This window comes from Pseudoliparis swirei, chromosome 2 (genome assembly GCF_029220125.1).
Source record: "Pseudoliparis swirei isolate HS2019 ecotype Mariana Trench chromosome 2, NWPU_hadal_v1, whole genome shotgun sequence".
Lineage (NCBI taxonomy): Eukaryota > Metazoa > Chordata > Actinopteri > Perciformes > Liparidae > Pseudoliparis > Pseudoliparis swirei.
This window is the reverse complement of record NC_079389.1, coordinates 3,353,882-3,369,517: the sequence shown is the minus strand read 5'-3', so window position 1 is coordinate 3,369,517 and position 15,636 is coordinate 3,353,882. Positions and strand designations below refer to the sequence as shown.

Sequence of the window (15,636 nt, the reverse complement as noted above, 5' to 3'; positions counted from 1 at the left end):
ACCACCACGGATAGTTAAGGGAAGTCAAGAGACGGACTTGCCCTTTTGCCACTTTATTTTTAATCGCCACAAACCGCCGCTTCCTCTCTCTCTGCCTCGGTTTCACTCCCTCTCCGTGTCTCCCCTTCACAGAACGTGTTCATTGCAGTCATCATCGAGACATTTGCCGAGATAAGAGTGCAATTTCAGCAGATGTGGGGTTCAAGGAGCAGTACCACCTCCACCACTTCATCACAGGTACAACTGTCATGCTTGACTTCATGTGGCTCCTCAATCCGACCTGAACATAAACATTTCCGTCACCTACGGCTTTCTTTTAAAGTGGCATCTTGGGACGAAGTGCGGGGGGAAAAAAAGTAACTGTCCATTCATCTGAGTTCAGCTCATCAAAGTTGCATGAATTCAAGAATCAAAAGGAATGAGCCCAAACGCATTTCGACAGGAATGGTTTTCCTCAGGGTTACGGGAGTGCACAGTCATCAATAAACGCCTCCACTGCCGTTAGAATTGGCAGCCGAAGGGCGCGACGCACGTCTGTTTTGGTGCTAGCGGGCGGATCGCATCTGTAAATCCAGCTGGCATCATCAGAACATTAGCACCTGCTTAGTCTGAAATGGTTGGAATGGAGAGTTGGCACCTCCAAGCCTGAGGCCCGTGGTGGTCTGTCTGTAAATGGTAGATTGCCCCTTATTTTTTGGAAGCAAGTTACTTACATGGGTGAAGGAGTACCACAGGGTTTTGGTATGAAATGAGGGTAAGATACGAAAAAAGCTGAAGCACAAAGTTTACCGGGCTGTCGTGGGAAGGGGCGACCTGAGACCTGAAGGGTAAGCTCTTAATTTACCAACCAGTGTAAGTTCCAAAGGCCGAGTTTGGGAGGGTGAGTGAATCCAAGTGGCTGGAATTGGTTTCTGTCTTGTGTCCCCCGAGGGCCTTGGTAGGGAGGTTGGGCGTCCGAAAAGAGCTTGGAGAAGAATCGCTTCTCCTTGGCGGTAAAAACCCTCTTTGGTCGTTTTGGGCATCTGTTCAGGGCGCTTCCGAGATACAACCCTTTGGAGGTATTCTGGGCAAGACCCAGGACATGCTATGGCTGCGGACAAGAACAATCTGGGCTACCTTGTATAGCCTCATGCAGCCTAATTCAATTCAATTCAGTTTATTTGTATAGCCCAATTTCACAAATTACAAATTAGTCTCGGAGGGCTTTACAATCTGTACACATAGACATCCCTGTCCCAAAACCTCACATCGGATCAGGAAAAACTCCCAAATAACCCTTCAGGGGGAAAAAAAGGTAATATAATTCACTTTTGTATCAGTGGAGATTTAGTGACTTAAAGACTTTGCATTCGTTTGTCTGAATCATTTTAAATACCGTGAGCCACAATATAGAATATAGAATATACACTTTATTAATCCCCAAGGGGAAATTAGTTCTCTGCATTTAACCCATCCTTAGTTATTAAGGAACAGTGGGCTGCGGTGAAGCGCCCGGGAAGCAACTGGGGGTTCAGTGCCTTGCTCAAGGACACTTTGACTTGCAACTAATGGGGAGAGCGGGGATCAAACCCACAACCTTGCGGTTGCAGGACGGCCCTCTTACCCCACTGAGCTAAAGCCGCCCCCAATATACCTGGTTTTAATCAAACCGGAGGTCTTTGTTGCACCTTTCTCCCTCATTTCCTGCCGCCTCTCCTCTTTTGCTGTTTAATTAAAACAGAAAAAAAGCCACTCCCAAATAGTTTGTGACAACAAGATGGCTAAGATTGCAAATGTTACGAAATCAACATGAACCACTACGCGAGTTTACGCAAGAGACTTATGACGAATACTATGAAAGACATTTCTCTTGACGTCTGATTTGGTTGAAAAGCGAAGTACTTGAGATCAGGCCATAGATGAATATAGACGAGAGAGAGATAATAGGAAATACTGACAGACTTTATGGCCTGAAAATACATGCAAGGACGTATTAAGGTCCTGATTAATGCTTATTTATGGTCTTTCGTGATGCAACAGGCACTTGATTGGCGCCTCCACGGTTACAGCGGTCTAATATGAGGGTTGGGAGGTGGGTTTGAAGCAGGAGAAATCAAGAGAGTGGGAGAAATGGTTTTGTAAGAAGGTAAAAGGTGTAGGCTTTATGATTACGTTACAAGCGAAAACTGAAGATGAAGAGGCAGACGATCCGAGTGGAATTGACAAAATGTAGAACACTACATGAGGTGTTGGGGCAGCAGCGAATTAAAACGTTACAATAAATAATGAATATTGTGGGTAGATTTAAAATTAGACCAATCTAATTGTTGGATTTGATCCCTTTTGAAACGATCAACAAAAAAATTAATGAAAAAACAATAATAAATTTGGCCTGACAAGCAGTGAACTGTTTTCAATACTGTTGTTTATTAAAAATTATACAACTTGGAAAGTCACGACACTAGAACCTCTGTTCTGTTGATCGTGACGACAAACAGGCTTGGTGCCACCGGCGTGTTTATACCGCCACGACCTTGAAAACAATGAAGCCTTTTTTTTTCATTATCCAAATTAATTGTAATCGCATCGTCATCCTTATTTTAGAGGGGAGGAGGGGGGGGGGGGACTAATTAGCTGTGGCACAACACTTAACTGTCAATCACGGAGAAACGAGACGCTCCCTTCCCCATGCTCCTGAGAGAGGAGGGCGGGTGGAGCCCATGCCACAATCTTGATTTTGCTCTACTCTCACCAGATTATTGGGTCTTTTAATAGCGATTAGGCTGTAATCTGTGGATGCAATAGCAATGGATGAATCCACTTTTGTTCCACAGGATCACCATATTTTCACAAGTGGGGTTGTAATTAAGGGCTGAACTTGAATTACATCGAAGTCTAATTTGGTTCGTCTGAAGCTTGGCATCCCGGTTGTAGATTATATTCTCTTTTCCATGTGGAGCTAAATGCAAAATGATAAAAGCTATACATTATGGCAATGTCGACATGTTAACACGCTGGACGTGGGGTCCTTTTGAGCGCGTTGGTGTGCCGACGTCAGCGTTCAGCTCATGGCACCGCCGTCACTGAGACCTATTCTCATTGTGTCAGACGGCTGAGAAGTAAGTAAGTAAGTAATTTATTTCCATAGGTACATACATAACGTGTACATAGTGACAGGCATTGACAAAAAAAAAACGTACGAATGGAGGACAGTCCAAAGACCGAGGTCTGTAGGCTCTGAGATGAGGAGTTGGACGGCCCCTCCCCGAACCCTTTAACCCCGCCCCTCCCAACTACTACAGGCACACAGACAGTACACACACATATGGATCAAAACATAAAATGTCGTACAAGCAACAACAAAACCCCAGAACAGGAAAAAGAAAAAGAAAACAAAGAAAAGCAACATAATAAAAATAATAATAAAGGCAAATGTGAAGAACTGATAACTAAGAAAAATAATATCACGAACATCAAGGTATGTATATACAATTTAATTTAAATATCTTTCCTCTAGTGTACTGTGCCACCAGGCTGTATATCAATAATAATTACATTTAAAATGAAGTGAGATGGCGTTTAAGGCGAGAACCAAATGCCTTGGTTTAGTCCCGATGGCAAAAGTTAGACAATTAACTGAAAGTGAACAGCGCATGAGGTGAATGACGCAGCTTTTGCTTTTCAGTTGTCATGACTGCTTATTGCTAAGATGTTGAGTTCATCTTCAAGGAGGATGATGAAGGCGAGGGAGCCGGCTCTCTTGTGAGTCTAACAGTCTCCGCCGTGATCCTGGTTTGTTTTTGGTTGAGGCCTCCATCCTGTCTGTTGTCGCTCTGTCATGCTGCGTGTGCGTGTTGGCGTGTGTGTATTTTTTTGTTGGTGACCACAGATGTTTTCTGAAGATGTAGCCAAAGGGGCTCGATGTGTATGTTTCTGCCCCTCATGCGCTGCTGTCCTTGTGCCGCAGACATTCCACGAAGACTCCGCCGGGGGGTGGCAGCTCGTAGCTGTGGACGTCAACAAACCACATGGCCAGGCGCCCGCCTGCCTCCAGGTAAACACTCCGCACGATTAACATTCTGCTGCTGCTGCCGCTGCTGCCGGCGTCGAGACATTCACACACGCTTTCATGGACTCGCCGAAAAACTACAGGATTTTAAACTCGCATGAACTCTAAAATCTGACTTTGTGTGTGTGCTGAAGTTTCTATGATTTAAACGTCTCTCTTGAAGGTGAAACGCTTCGCATTGAGAGCGGACCTCAGCCGTCGGCGTGCCGCATCGCCTCACCGTCTTCCACGTTCGTCCGTGCCTTCAGTGGTTGAGTGATGGCGTTTTAATTGAGCGGCGGCTCGTGTTTGATGTGTTCAGCTCCGCTAATGATGTCGCTCCGGCAACAGATCCGTCTTTTACTTGGCGTGTACGCGATGGATGCAGCCGCCGCCGCCTCGCGGCCGGTGTGATCCAGATGGTTGGGCTTTAAAGATAAGCTGAAAGCAGCGGGGCGCTGCTCGCAGCTGGCCCGCTTGCTGATGGCGGTACGTTGTGAACAAAGGCTGGGCACCTCGCTGGGAGATCCTGCCGGCGGCGTGTACGGGCTGTGAGACGGAGAGGAGAGCTGTCGACTAACCCCTCGTGGTGAAAACGCTGTTCTCGAACAAAACGAAGCGAAGGGGAGTAGAGAAGAAGGGAAGAAATGAGAAAAATGAAGAAATATGCAGTATAGCAGCACGCACCCCCAGGGCCGCATCATCAGTCGGAGGGAAGATCTCGATAACCGGGGGGATAAACACGGCTGACTTCCTTCTGAGCTCCGTGCTCCATTCCAGGAAGCACCCAAAGGCCAAAAGATGAAACTATTAACGGATTGACAGAGGGAGTCACCGGGCCGTCAAAGGAGCATCAAGAAGTCAAAGCTTCCCCGTCGACGAGACTGCTGCTTTCCACAAGCCCAAGCCAGACTGTCAGATCCTTTGTTCCAGTTAAGTGAGAGGTTTTCTAAGGGGAGTCTGGCGCTCGGGAACACTACCGCTTTCGTCCACAGGGGACCTAAGAAAATTCACTTCATAGAGTTCCTGGTCGTAACTTAAGGACGGATTGAGTTACGTTTCAGCCGGTCAGAGAGCAGAGCCACTCACGCCTCATCACATGGAGTTTGGGCTACGGAGCCACGGTCCAGAACCTGTGATGGATGCTCTCCTGTCAAAAAGAGCCTGATGCATAAAAAGCACCTGCAGAGAAGAGAGAAATGTAGAGAGACCTAAATGATCGTATCATTCGGTCTTCATATTATTACCAGGAGAGCATATTTCATTGTGTCCACTACAATTTATGGTAATGTCTGCCTGCGATGCAAGGTCACAGAGGTGGAGAGAGGCATGCAAATGAAAAGAAGAGGTCTTTGTATAGGGGGGGGGGGGGGGGGGGGGCGGCTCTGTAGACCTCGTAGTCGAGCACAGAGACACTTTCGTAGCAGTGATGCCAGAAATCTATAAGGATGAATAATTACCTCCTGATTTTCTCTCCTGATGCATTAATGATGTAGATAATCTATTCATTTGTTAATCTGGCTGCTATTCTTCATCGCCCACAACGCGAATCAATACCGACGTCAATGGAGGTTCCCTTGATGTATGATTCAATTCAGTTTATTTGTATAGCCCAATTTCACAAATTACTAATTTGTCTCGGAGTGCTTTACAATCTGTACACATAGACATCCCTGCCCCAAAACCTCACATCGGATCAGGAAAAACTCCCAAATAACCCTTCAGGGGGAAAAAAGGGAAGAAACCTTCAGGAGAGCAACAGAGGAGGATCCCTCTCCAGGATGGACAGATGTAATAGATGTCATGTGACCAGAAGGACAGATTTGGAGTTTAAATACATTCAATGAATATGACAGAGTGTATGAATAGTTCATAGTAGGCATATTCCACGATGGAGACCTCCACGATCCATCAGGCAGATAGGATCTATGTTGTGAAGTCAAAAGGACTCCGGGGAGAAAGCAGAGTGATCATCTGGAGGAAGACGCACGAGGCCTTTGGATAAATGACGCACGTCGCGTTGTCTTCCACGCGCTGCTGCTCGACAACCGGAGCCCCTCTTTGAAACCCAACGCTCCCCTTCCTTGGCTGGTGGATATGTTCCTGCAGGTGATGGCCTGCATCGTAGCCTCTGTTTAGTCCCAGCATGAAAGCCTCTCGAGCGTCTCTCGTAGGGATGGGTATCGTTTGGCGTTTTTTCCCGATGCCGGTGCTAAACCGGTACTTTTAAAACGATACCGGTGCCTAAACGATGCCTAAATAAATCTAAATAAAATCTAAATATACACTTTTATTAATCCCCAAGGGGAAATTAGTTCTCTGCATTTAACCCATCCTTAGTTTTTAAGGAGCAGTGGGCTGCGGTGAAGCGCCCGGGAAGCAACTGGGGGTTCAGTGCCTTGCTCAAGGACACTTCGACTTGCAGCTAATGGGGAGAGCGGGGATCGAACCCACGACCTTGCGGTTGAAGGACGGCCCTCTTACCCCACTGAGCTAAAGCCGCCCTACTGATACTTAAAAAAAAAAGCACGAAACAACGATTGACAATGAGGACATTAAAAACCTCTTCGGCCATATTCCCTGTCAAAGCCGGCTACCAGACTGTCGCGCTCGTAGCTCGTACATCGTAGCTCGTAGCTAGCGCGAGCTACGAGCGTGACAGTCTGGTATCCGTTTTAGTGCGTGCTACGAGCTACGATGTATGAGCTACGAGCTAGTGCGTGCTACAAGCTATGAGCTACGAGCTAGCGCGAGCTACGATGTACGAGCTATGAGCTAGTGCAAGCTACGAGCTACGAGCTAGTGCGTGCTACGATGTACGAGCTACGAACTAGTGCGAGCTACGAGCTACAAGCTATGAGCCACGAGCTAGCATGAGCTAAGAGCTAGTGCGAGCTATGAGCTACGAGCTACAATGTACGAGCTATGAGCTAGTGCAAGCTACGAGCTAGTGCGTGCTACGATGTACGAGCTACGAACTAGTGCGAGCTACGAGCTACAAGCTATGAGCTACGGGCTAGCATGAGCTAAGAGCTAGTGCGAGCTACAAGCTATGAGCTACGAGCTAGCGTGAGCTATGAGCTACGAGCTAGTGCGAGCTATGAGCTACGAGCTAGCGTGAGCTATGAGCTGCGAGCTATGAGCTACGAGCTATGAGCTACAAGCTAGCGCGAGCTATGAGCTACGAGCTAGCTTAAACATGGTTAAAATGGCTAATTTATTATTTGTTGGCCTACTTTTATAAATGCAACACTTGCAACCAACGTTTACGGTACTAATCTGAGTTACGGTACTACTGTTGTCATCATCGGGCTCCACATTTTCAGGCGGACCGTCTCTCTTTTTTACCCAACCCTCGTCTCTAGAGGCTTGAACTTTTGCCGAGGTAAACTGAACATTGCATTCATCGCAATTACAATGAATTGCGAGGATTAAACAATGTGTGTCCTTGTGTTTGATTACGATGGTTCCCTGCGAGCAGGAGCAGCTCTATGCACTGCCCTACACACACGAGGAGTGTGTTGAGTGTTTGGAACAGAATGGACAGACGGATGGGCGGCAGAGACCAGATTGTGCTGCAATAAAGTTCCCCTGCATGTTTAAACCATTGCAAGTGATTGGAATCCACACAACTATTCAAAGTGTTTCACAGACACCTTTTTTTGAAGTTGACAGACGATGAATGTTTTGACTCTTAAATCTTGATATTGGAGCACTTTTGTTGTTCCTCCAGTTCTTGCCTCCCCGAGCTTTCAACGTGTCAAACGTAGCGAGGCAAATAATAATCAAGTGGCGTGAACGTTTGAATAGCACTGAAGGAGTTTGACATGCGTCGTGCCGCGCTTAATGTCTGAAGTCAATCCGTTGTGTTCGGTTGTCGTGCACTGACGGCAATTCACGGCGTCTCAAGCCATCCTTCAAAGTACTCGGGAGAAATTTGATTCGATTTTTTTCTGTAACCCGGCTGTTCCAAGGAAACCACAGAGGCCTCTTCAGAGGGTGGACCGGGCTGCCGAGCAGAGAGGCTTAATGTAGACGACGGAAAGACGACGCCAGTCAACCTTGTGGTAGCTCCGCCCTTAAGCTCACTTTGCTCTGTTTATTCGACTCTAAATGGACCATAATTTACTAAATGAACATCATTGAAGAAGACTTGAAACGAGAGATTGAGACATATAGAATGTTTACAATGTTTACTGAAGGAATAAATCAAGAGAGAAGTAGAGCCATTTATATAGACTTCTAAACCAGACCTTTTGCAACCGGAGGAGTCGCCCCCTGTTGGCGGTGAGAAAGAATTACAATTAGGGGCCTCATTAGCTTCACTAGTCAGACCATGGATTTGCGTGCGTGCGTATGTGTGTGTGTGTGTGTGGGTATATCCATATATAAAAATACACACATATATATAAAAAAAATATATATATATATATATACATGTTTATATATATATAAATACACATATATATAATTACACATATATATATATATACCTGTGTGTGTATGTATATATATATATTTATATACATAGTACACTTACATATGTATTTTAGCATAGTACACAGCATTTCTTTATATTCCTTTCTGTTCTTCCACGGTTTAATTAACGGAGTAGGAGGAAAAGACCTTCATATCACTTTCATTTCCAACAAGTTATGGACATCCACCCTCTGCTCTTTTTCTCCCATGAGCCTCGCCAAACACCTTATTTCACTGCTTTCCCAGCCGCATCAGAAGGGAGCGCACAGGGGCCATCTGCCAGTGCCGAGTAACTGGGCTGTGAGTTTCTGTTCTGCTCTGCCGGCTCCAGAGGAAATTGGCCGTCGAATGATTCAAATGTTTCCAGGGCCGGCGGGTGGGCCGCTCTCTACACACTGAGCGTCGGCCCCAACCTGCATCCAGCCGCTCCGCCTTCTATGTGCCGGAGTCGGGGCGTCTCTCGGCCGCCAGCAGGTCGATCCGTGGCTGTCATATTGTAATTTTAATTACAAATTTATTACAAACCGAAACCGCCCTCAACACACGGAGCCTCCACCTCCCACTGTGACAGTCTAACGTGCTTCAGGATGGGATTATCCACAGCAGACCTAATCGTCAGTATAAACCACAGTTGTTGTGATGCTTTTGTAGCTCAATTTCTATATATTCTCTTCTTCTTTTTTTAGCATCCGTGAGTACGGATGGTACTGTTCCATATGTATTTCATATCTATGTGCAGTAGTGAGGCTATTGGTGCTCACGAGATGTACCCGCAGCACTGCTGCCAACAGTGAAAGGACTAAACACTGCTACCGTAGTATAGTCGGTAATACAGCCAACAGAAGGAAATGGATTGAGCCTCTTTGGCAACGAGCAGTGGAGCAACTCACTGCCCCGATCAGGCCCTGACCCACAGAGCGAAATACAGAGTAGAGGGTCACCTTGTTTTACCTCTCCGGGAACCAGAAGGTTACCGATTCATTTCCCTTCCCCCCCCTGCCACCGACCTTTACCCTCTGGGTCTTCCCGATGACACCTCTTGTATCATGCTAGTTCCTACACACACACACATGCCCAAAACGCTGAGGTAAAGGTCAGTTTTTCTCTGCGTGGGAGACTCGTAGAGGAGGAACATTGTCTGGAGGGAAAAGAGAAGGAGAGTAATCACAGTGAGAATATTGTTGTGTGCGGTGAATGTGTATCGGGGCATCGTGGGGTGGACGTACATGTATGACAGGAAACAAATATACCTGAGAGAGATGTGACCAGCCCCGTGGGATCAACACTCTCAGACCGTAACACGACGCCTACATCCGACCGTTCATCCGAAAGGAAATGAAGCCAAAACCTCCGCGAGGAGTGAGCCAGACAGGAAACGGACGCAGAGGTGGCGGAGCACTGCAGATGTTGCATAAGAGTTGCAGGGCGCAGACATCATGTTTTATGACAGTTTTTCTCCATTGCTTTGGCTCAATTCTTGAAACAGAAATGACATTCTCAAAACAACTCGTGCAAACCTCCAAACCACTGGGCACTTGTTCACAACAGATTTGAATTTCTCATTCCTTTAATCAAATTGCAATTGTTTTAGAAACTCCTTGCAAATGACAAGTACAATTGCCTTCAGTTTGCCCACTTACCAATTGAATACACCTTGCTGGTCTAAACCGACTGTTGCTTCTCAGTCAAGTGGTTGTTCTCTGCAAAACATCTTGGCATCATTTCCTTGTGTACATCATCACCTGCACAATAGTTCACTCCACTGTCAAAATCGTTCAGGCACATAATACCATGAAAAACATCATGGTATATTCTGTAATATGGATCTCTTGGATCATCGGCTTCATTTTCAGGTGCAACTAGAACTTTACTAATCAAGGGGGAGTTTCTCACATCCGATCACCAATCACACAGTCATTTTAGTTAGCTGACCAGGAGTATAAATGCTTCCATCAAATATCTAGGGCTTGACAAAGTTCAGTAGAGTTTACAGTATGAACATGGAAGCACCTGGCCAGGTAAACGAACAAGGGCAACTGCCTGTTCGAGGAAGAGGAGGAAGAAGAAGAGGAGCAAGGGTGCGTGGTGGTGGAGGGTGTATGAGCATCGGGCTCTAAACCAGAGGTCCCTTCTCCAGGCAATGGATGCTGCTTGTGCCGATGTCACAGCAGATCGGTGCAGGGGATGGTTGAGGCATGCACTGCGATTCTTCCCCCAAGCAAGTGAGAACATCAGATGCGATGTTGACGTAAATCTGTGGCCAGACAGACGTGAGCGCGAGGATGAGCAGGAGAGTGAGGATGAACTCCAGCTTTGAACTCCAGCTTTGCTTTACTTTCCTACTGTATGTTTTGTTACAGTAGTGTAGGCTATACTTAATTTTATTTTTTATGTGCTTTTTGTTTGACACTATTTTTTGCTGTACACATTTTCTGTTTCTGTTTTGCAATTACTGTAACAATTTCCATGCCAGGATAAGTGCAACACAGCATGTGATGTGAAACCTTGTTGGCTCCTCTTGAATGAATCTTTGTTCTGTTTGATACACATAGTATTCTGGAAAGAAAACATCTCCTACAGTAACCATTCAGTGTCAAAGGACTAAGCCAAGATTGAAATGTGCACATGAGGGATATTTATATGGTCCACTGCCATACTGACAAAACATCTAAACATTTTGACCCGCAGTGTTTAAACAATGACGAAGGGACTTTTCATTTTGGGGGCAATGACTATTTTTATGAGAAAATGATTTGGGTTTGAAGCTTGAGCTGTTTTGGGTGAGATATGACCTTTTGAAGGTGATCTATGTAGTTGCGCTGAACCATATATGCTATTTTACCAAATGCACTAAGAGCTTTGAGAATGTAATTTCTGTTTCAAGAATTGAGCCAAAGCAATGGAGAAAAACTGTAAGAGCCGGGTTATTTTCTGCCCAGCCAGAGACATGAGTCAGCCCGCTGGCTTCTGGCCTGTAACGAGCCAAAGGGGCTCCCACTTTCCCCAGATCCTCCACCCAGCAGGATCTCAACCCCCCCCCCCCCCCCCCACTCTCTGTTCGTCCAGAAGTCAGATGACAGGATGAGCCACATGTTAGCTGTGCAGTGCTCACGCGTTTGACAGGATACTCAAACAAACATAGCTGCTCTGCTTCTCTCCCACGAGGTGGGAAAGTGGAAAAGAGCCTCGACAGATCCACGTGATCATTTACCGCCAACGAAAAACACCAGCGAGGCCCAGAAGCCCTCTGTTTCCTCTTGAGCGCTGTAAATATATATATTTATATATATATATGTATATGTGTGTATACATATACACATATATATGTATATATATGTGTATATATACACACATATATATGTGTATATATACAGTTTATACACATATGTGTGTATATATGTATGTATATATAGATTCAAGATTCAAGATGTTTTATTTGTCACATACACACACAGGGTGTGCAGTGAAATGAAAGTGGCAATGCTCAGCAGGAATGTGCAAGGGCAACAAGTACACACTATTTACAATAAAAAACAACACAATATTTACAGTACAATATTTACACTAAGTGTGTGTGTGTGTGTGCCTAAGAGGGGCAGTTGTGTGGGTCTATGTGGGGGTCCTGGTGAGGTCGGAGTTCACAGTCCTGATGGCCTGAGGAAAGAAACTCCGTCTCAGTCTCTCTGTTCTTGCAGCGTGACTACGGAGGCGCCTGCCTGACCGCAGCAGCTGAAACAGTCTGTTGTTGGGGTGGTGAGGATCCTTCATGATCCTGCCGGCTCTGGTTCTGCACCTCCTGGTGTACAAGTCCTGCAGGGTGGGGAGTGTAGTTCCAATAGTGCGTTCAGCCGAATGCACTACTCTCTGCAGAGCCTTCCTGTCCTGAGCGGAGCAGTTGCCAAACCAGGCTGTGATGCTTCCTGTCAGGACGCTCTCTACAGCTCCAGAGTAGAAGGACTGAAGGATCCTCTGGGAAACTTTAAATTTCCTCAGCTGCCTGAGGTGGTAGAGGCGCTGCCTTGCCTTTCTCACCAGAGTGTCTGTGTTCGTTGACCATGTCAGATCCTCGGTGATGTGGACTCCCAGGTATTTATACCCGCTCACCCTCTCCACAGTAGTCCCGTTAATCCCCAGTGGTGAGTACGTCCTCTGTTGTTGTACCCTCCTAAAGTCCACAATCAGCTCCTTAGTTTTGGTGACATTCATGAGGAGGCTGTTGTCCTGGCACCAGAGTGACAGATCAGCAACTTCCTCCAGGTAGGCCTTCTCGTCGTTGTCGGAGATCAGGCCCACCACCACTGTGTCATCCATAAACTTGATGATGGTGTTGGAGCTGAACCTGGCCACACAGTCATGTGTGTACAGGGTGTACAGCAGGGGCTGAGGACGCAACCCTGGGGGGATCCTGTGTTCAGGGTGAGGGGGTTGGAGGTGTGTCTGCCCACCCTGACCACCTGTGGCCTGGCGGTCAGGAAGTCCAGGATCCAAGCACACAGTGTTCAGTCCCAGCTCAATCAGCTTGCCGGCCAGTCTGGAGGGGACTATGGTGTTGAAAGCTGAACTATAATCAATGAACAGCAGTCTCACATAGCCCCCCCTCTGGCTGTCCAGATGAGAGAGTGTGGTGTGCAGTACCTGGGAGACAGCATCATCTGTGGATCTGTTTGGGCGATAAGCAAACTGCAGCGGGTCCATGGAGGAAGGGAGGAAGGCGCAGATGTAGTCCTTTATCAGCCTCTCAAAGCATTTCATGACCACCGAGGTGAGGGCCACCGGTCGGTAGTCATTCATACATGCTGGAGAAGCATTCTTGGGCACAGGGACAATAGTGGATCTCTTGAAGCAGGTGGGGACCACGGACTCAGCCAGGGAGAGGTTGAATATTGTGGTGAACACTGGAGCTAGCTGGTTAGCACAGGTCTTCAGTACTCGCCCAGATATGCCATCTGGACCTGCAGCTTTCCTGGTGTTCACCCTCAACAGAGCCCTCCTCACACTGTGCTCGGTCACAGAGAGTGTGTGTTCATCCCCAGCGGTAGAACTCACCTCGGCTACGCTAACGGTGTTGTTGTTAGCGGCGAGCTAGCGCTGTTGTTGCTAGCCTCAAACCGTGCATAAAATGAGTTCAGGTCGTCCGCTAGGGATGCGTCGGCACTCACCATTGCGCGGGGTCTGCTCTGGTAGTCTGTGATAGTCCGTAGCCCCTGCCATAGGCGCCTGGTGTCGCGCTGCTCCATCTGTGATTCCACTCTGTCTCGGTACCTCCTCTTGGCCTCCTTCACCGCCCTCCTCAGTCCATAGACCGCTGCCTTGTACTCGTCCATGTTGCCGGATACAAGACCGGAGTTATAGGCAGCAATGCGGCGTTCACAGCTTCACGGATGGATCTATCAACCCACGGCTTTTGGTTAGGAAAGACCCTAACTTTTACCGTGGGGACGATGGTGTCTGCTAGCGTTGCTATGAGGCTCATTGCTACGTCCGCAAACTCGCTGACGTCACTGGAACTGGATTGGATCATGTCCCAGTCGACGACACGCAGAGCGTCCTGTAGCTCAGCCTCTGATTGGTCAGACCACCGCTTTACGTCCCTCGTCACTACCGCTTCCCGTGCTATCCTTTGTTGGTACTCCGGTAGCAGGAAAATGGCGGCATGGTCCGATTTGCCGAACGGAGGGAGAGAGACAGCCTTGTAGCCTCTCTTGAATGGCGTATAGCAGTGGTCCAACGTTCTTTTCCCTCTGGTAGCACACGTAATGTGCTGGTGAAAGTTCGGCATGACTTTTTTTAGGTTTGCCCTATTAAAGTCCCCAGACACCACCACAGCCGCGTCGGGATACTTGTTCTGATGCCGACATAACACATCATGTAGGTCCGATAGTGCTACGTCGGTGTCCGCTTGTGGTGGTATGTGACGGCTGTGGTGATGACCGAGCTGAACTCCCGGGAAGGTAGAATGGGCGGCATGAGATCGTCAGATGTTCCAGGTTCGGAGCAGGAACGAGAAAGAGTCTTAATGTCCTTGGGGTTGCACCACTTGTTGTTAGTCATGAAGCAAACCCCTCACCCTTAGATTTACCAGACTCTTCCGTTCTGTCTGCACGGAAAACAGAGAAGGACTCGGTTGGGCATATGACTCGATCCGGCACCAGCGGGTCAGCCATGTTTCCGTCAGACAAAAGATGTTACAGTCCCTCATGTCCCGTTGGAATCTGATCCTTGCCTAACATCATCCAGCTTATTTTCCAGAGACTGGGCGTTAGCAAGAAGGATGCTGGGCAGAGGTGGACGGTGGGCTTGAACTCTCAGTCTGTTCCGAATTCCGCTCCGTTTCCCTCGATGTTTTCGTCGTCTCCCCGTAGTAGCGGCTCCACTGTTGTTGTTGTGGTTCGCTCGTACGATCTCTGCCGGCCACGCTGGATCGATGGAAAAAGTGGACAAAAACCCTTGTTTTGCGCAAAAGTTTATGTCCAAAAGTGTGCTGCGTTCGTATGCTGTTAGTGCCGATGTGTTTGTGGCAAAGAAAATATTAAAAATAAACACAAAAACTAAAAGAGCGCACAATCTCCGCGGAGCTACCACGATGGTGTCTGGACACAGCCGCGCCATATATACATATATATATGTATATACTGTATATATGTATATATATATATACACATATGCAGTGTGTATATATATATGTATGTATATACATATATATACACACATATATATGTGTATATATACACACATGTGTATATATACATACATGTCTATATATATGTGTATATATATACATATGCATATACGTGTGTGCATATATACACATATATGTCTATACATATGTGTATATATACATTTATATATGTATATACTAGATATAGATATAAACACACACACATATATATCCATCTATATCTATCTATATATATATATATACATAGAGATATATTTCTAGATAATCCTCCAGATGATAGTTATGCCTATTGCCAGTGGAATATGTCAGGACCGCCTCTCCTCTTCCGTGAGGTTGCGGTTGACGTCTCACTGAGCAGACGACCTTTAGAAAGTGAAGGTTTTGCTGAACTGTCTAACATGTCGGGGCATTAAATTGGGTGATTTTTAAAAACAAAACAAACAAACAAACA

The 15,636-nt window shown here is 46.7% G+C and overlaps 1 protein-coding gene across 3 annotated transcripts in view; it reads left to right on the top strand.

The window, feature by feature from the left end:
• nalcn (sodium leak channel, non-selective) overlaps positions 1-15,636 on the top strand; it is a 121,693-nt gene that overhangs the window by 15,040 nt on the left and 91,017 nt on the right. For all 3 annotated transcript variants that reach the window (XM_056423989.1, XM_056423997.1, XM_056424004.1), the window contains exons 9-10: positions 133-237; positions 3,947-4,033. In XM_056423989.1, coding sequence (XP_056279964.1) covers positions 133-237; positions 3,947-4,033 — 192 coding nt within the window. The remainder of the gene's footprint in view (positions 1-132; positions 238-3,946; positions 4,034-15,636) is intronic.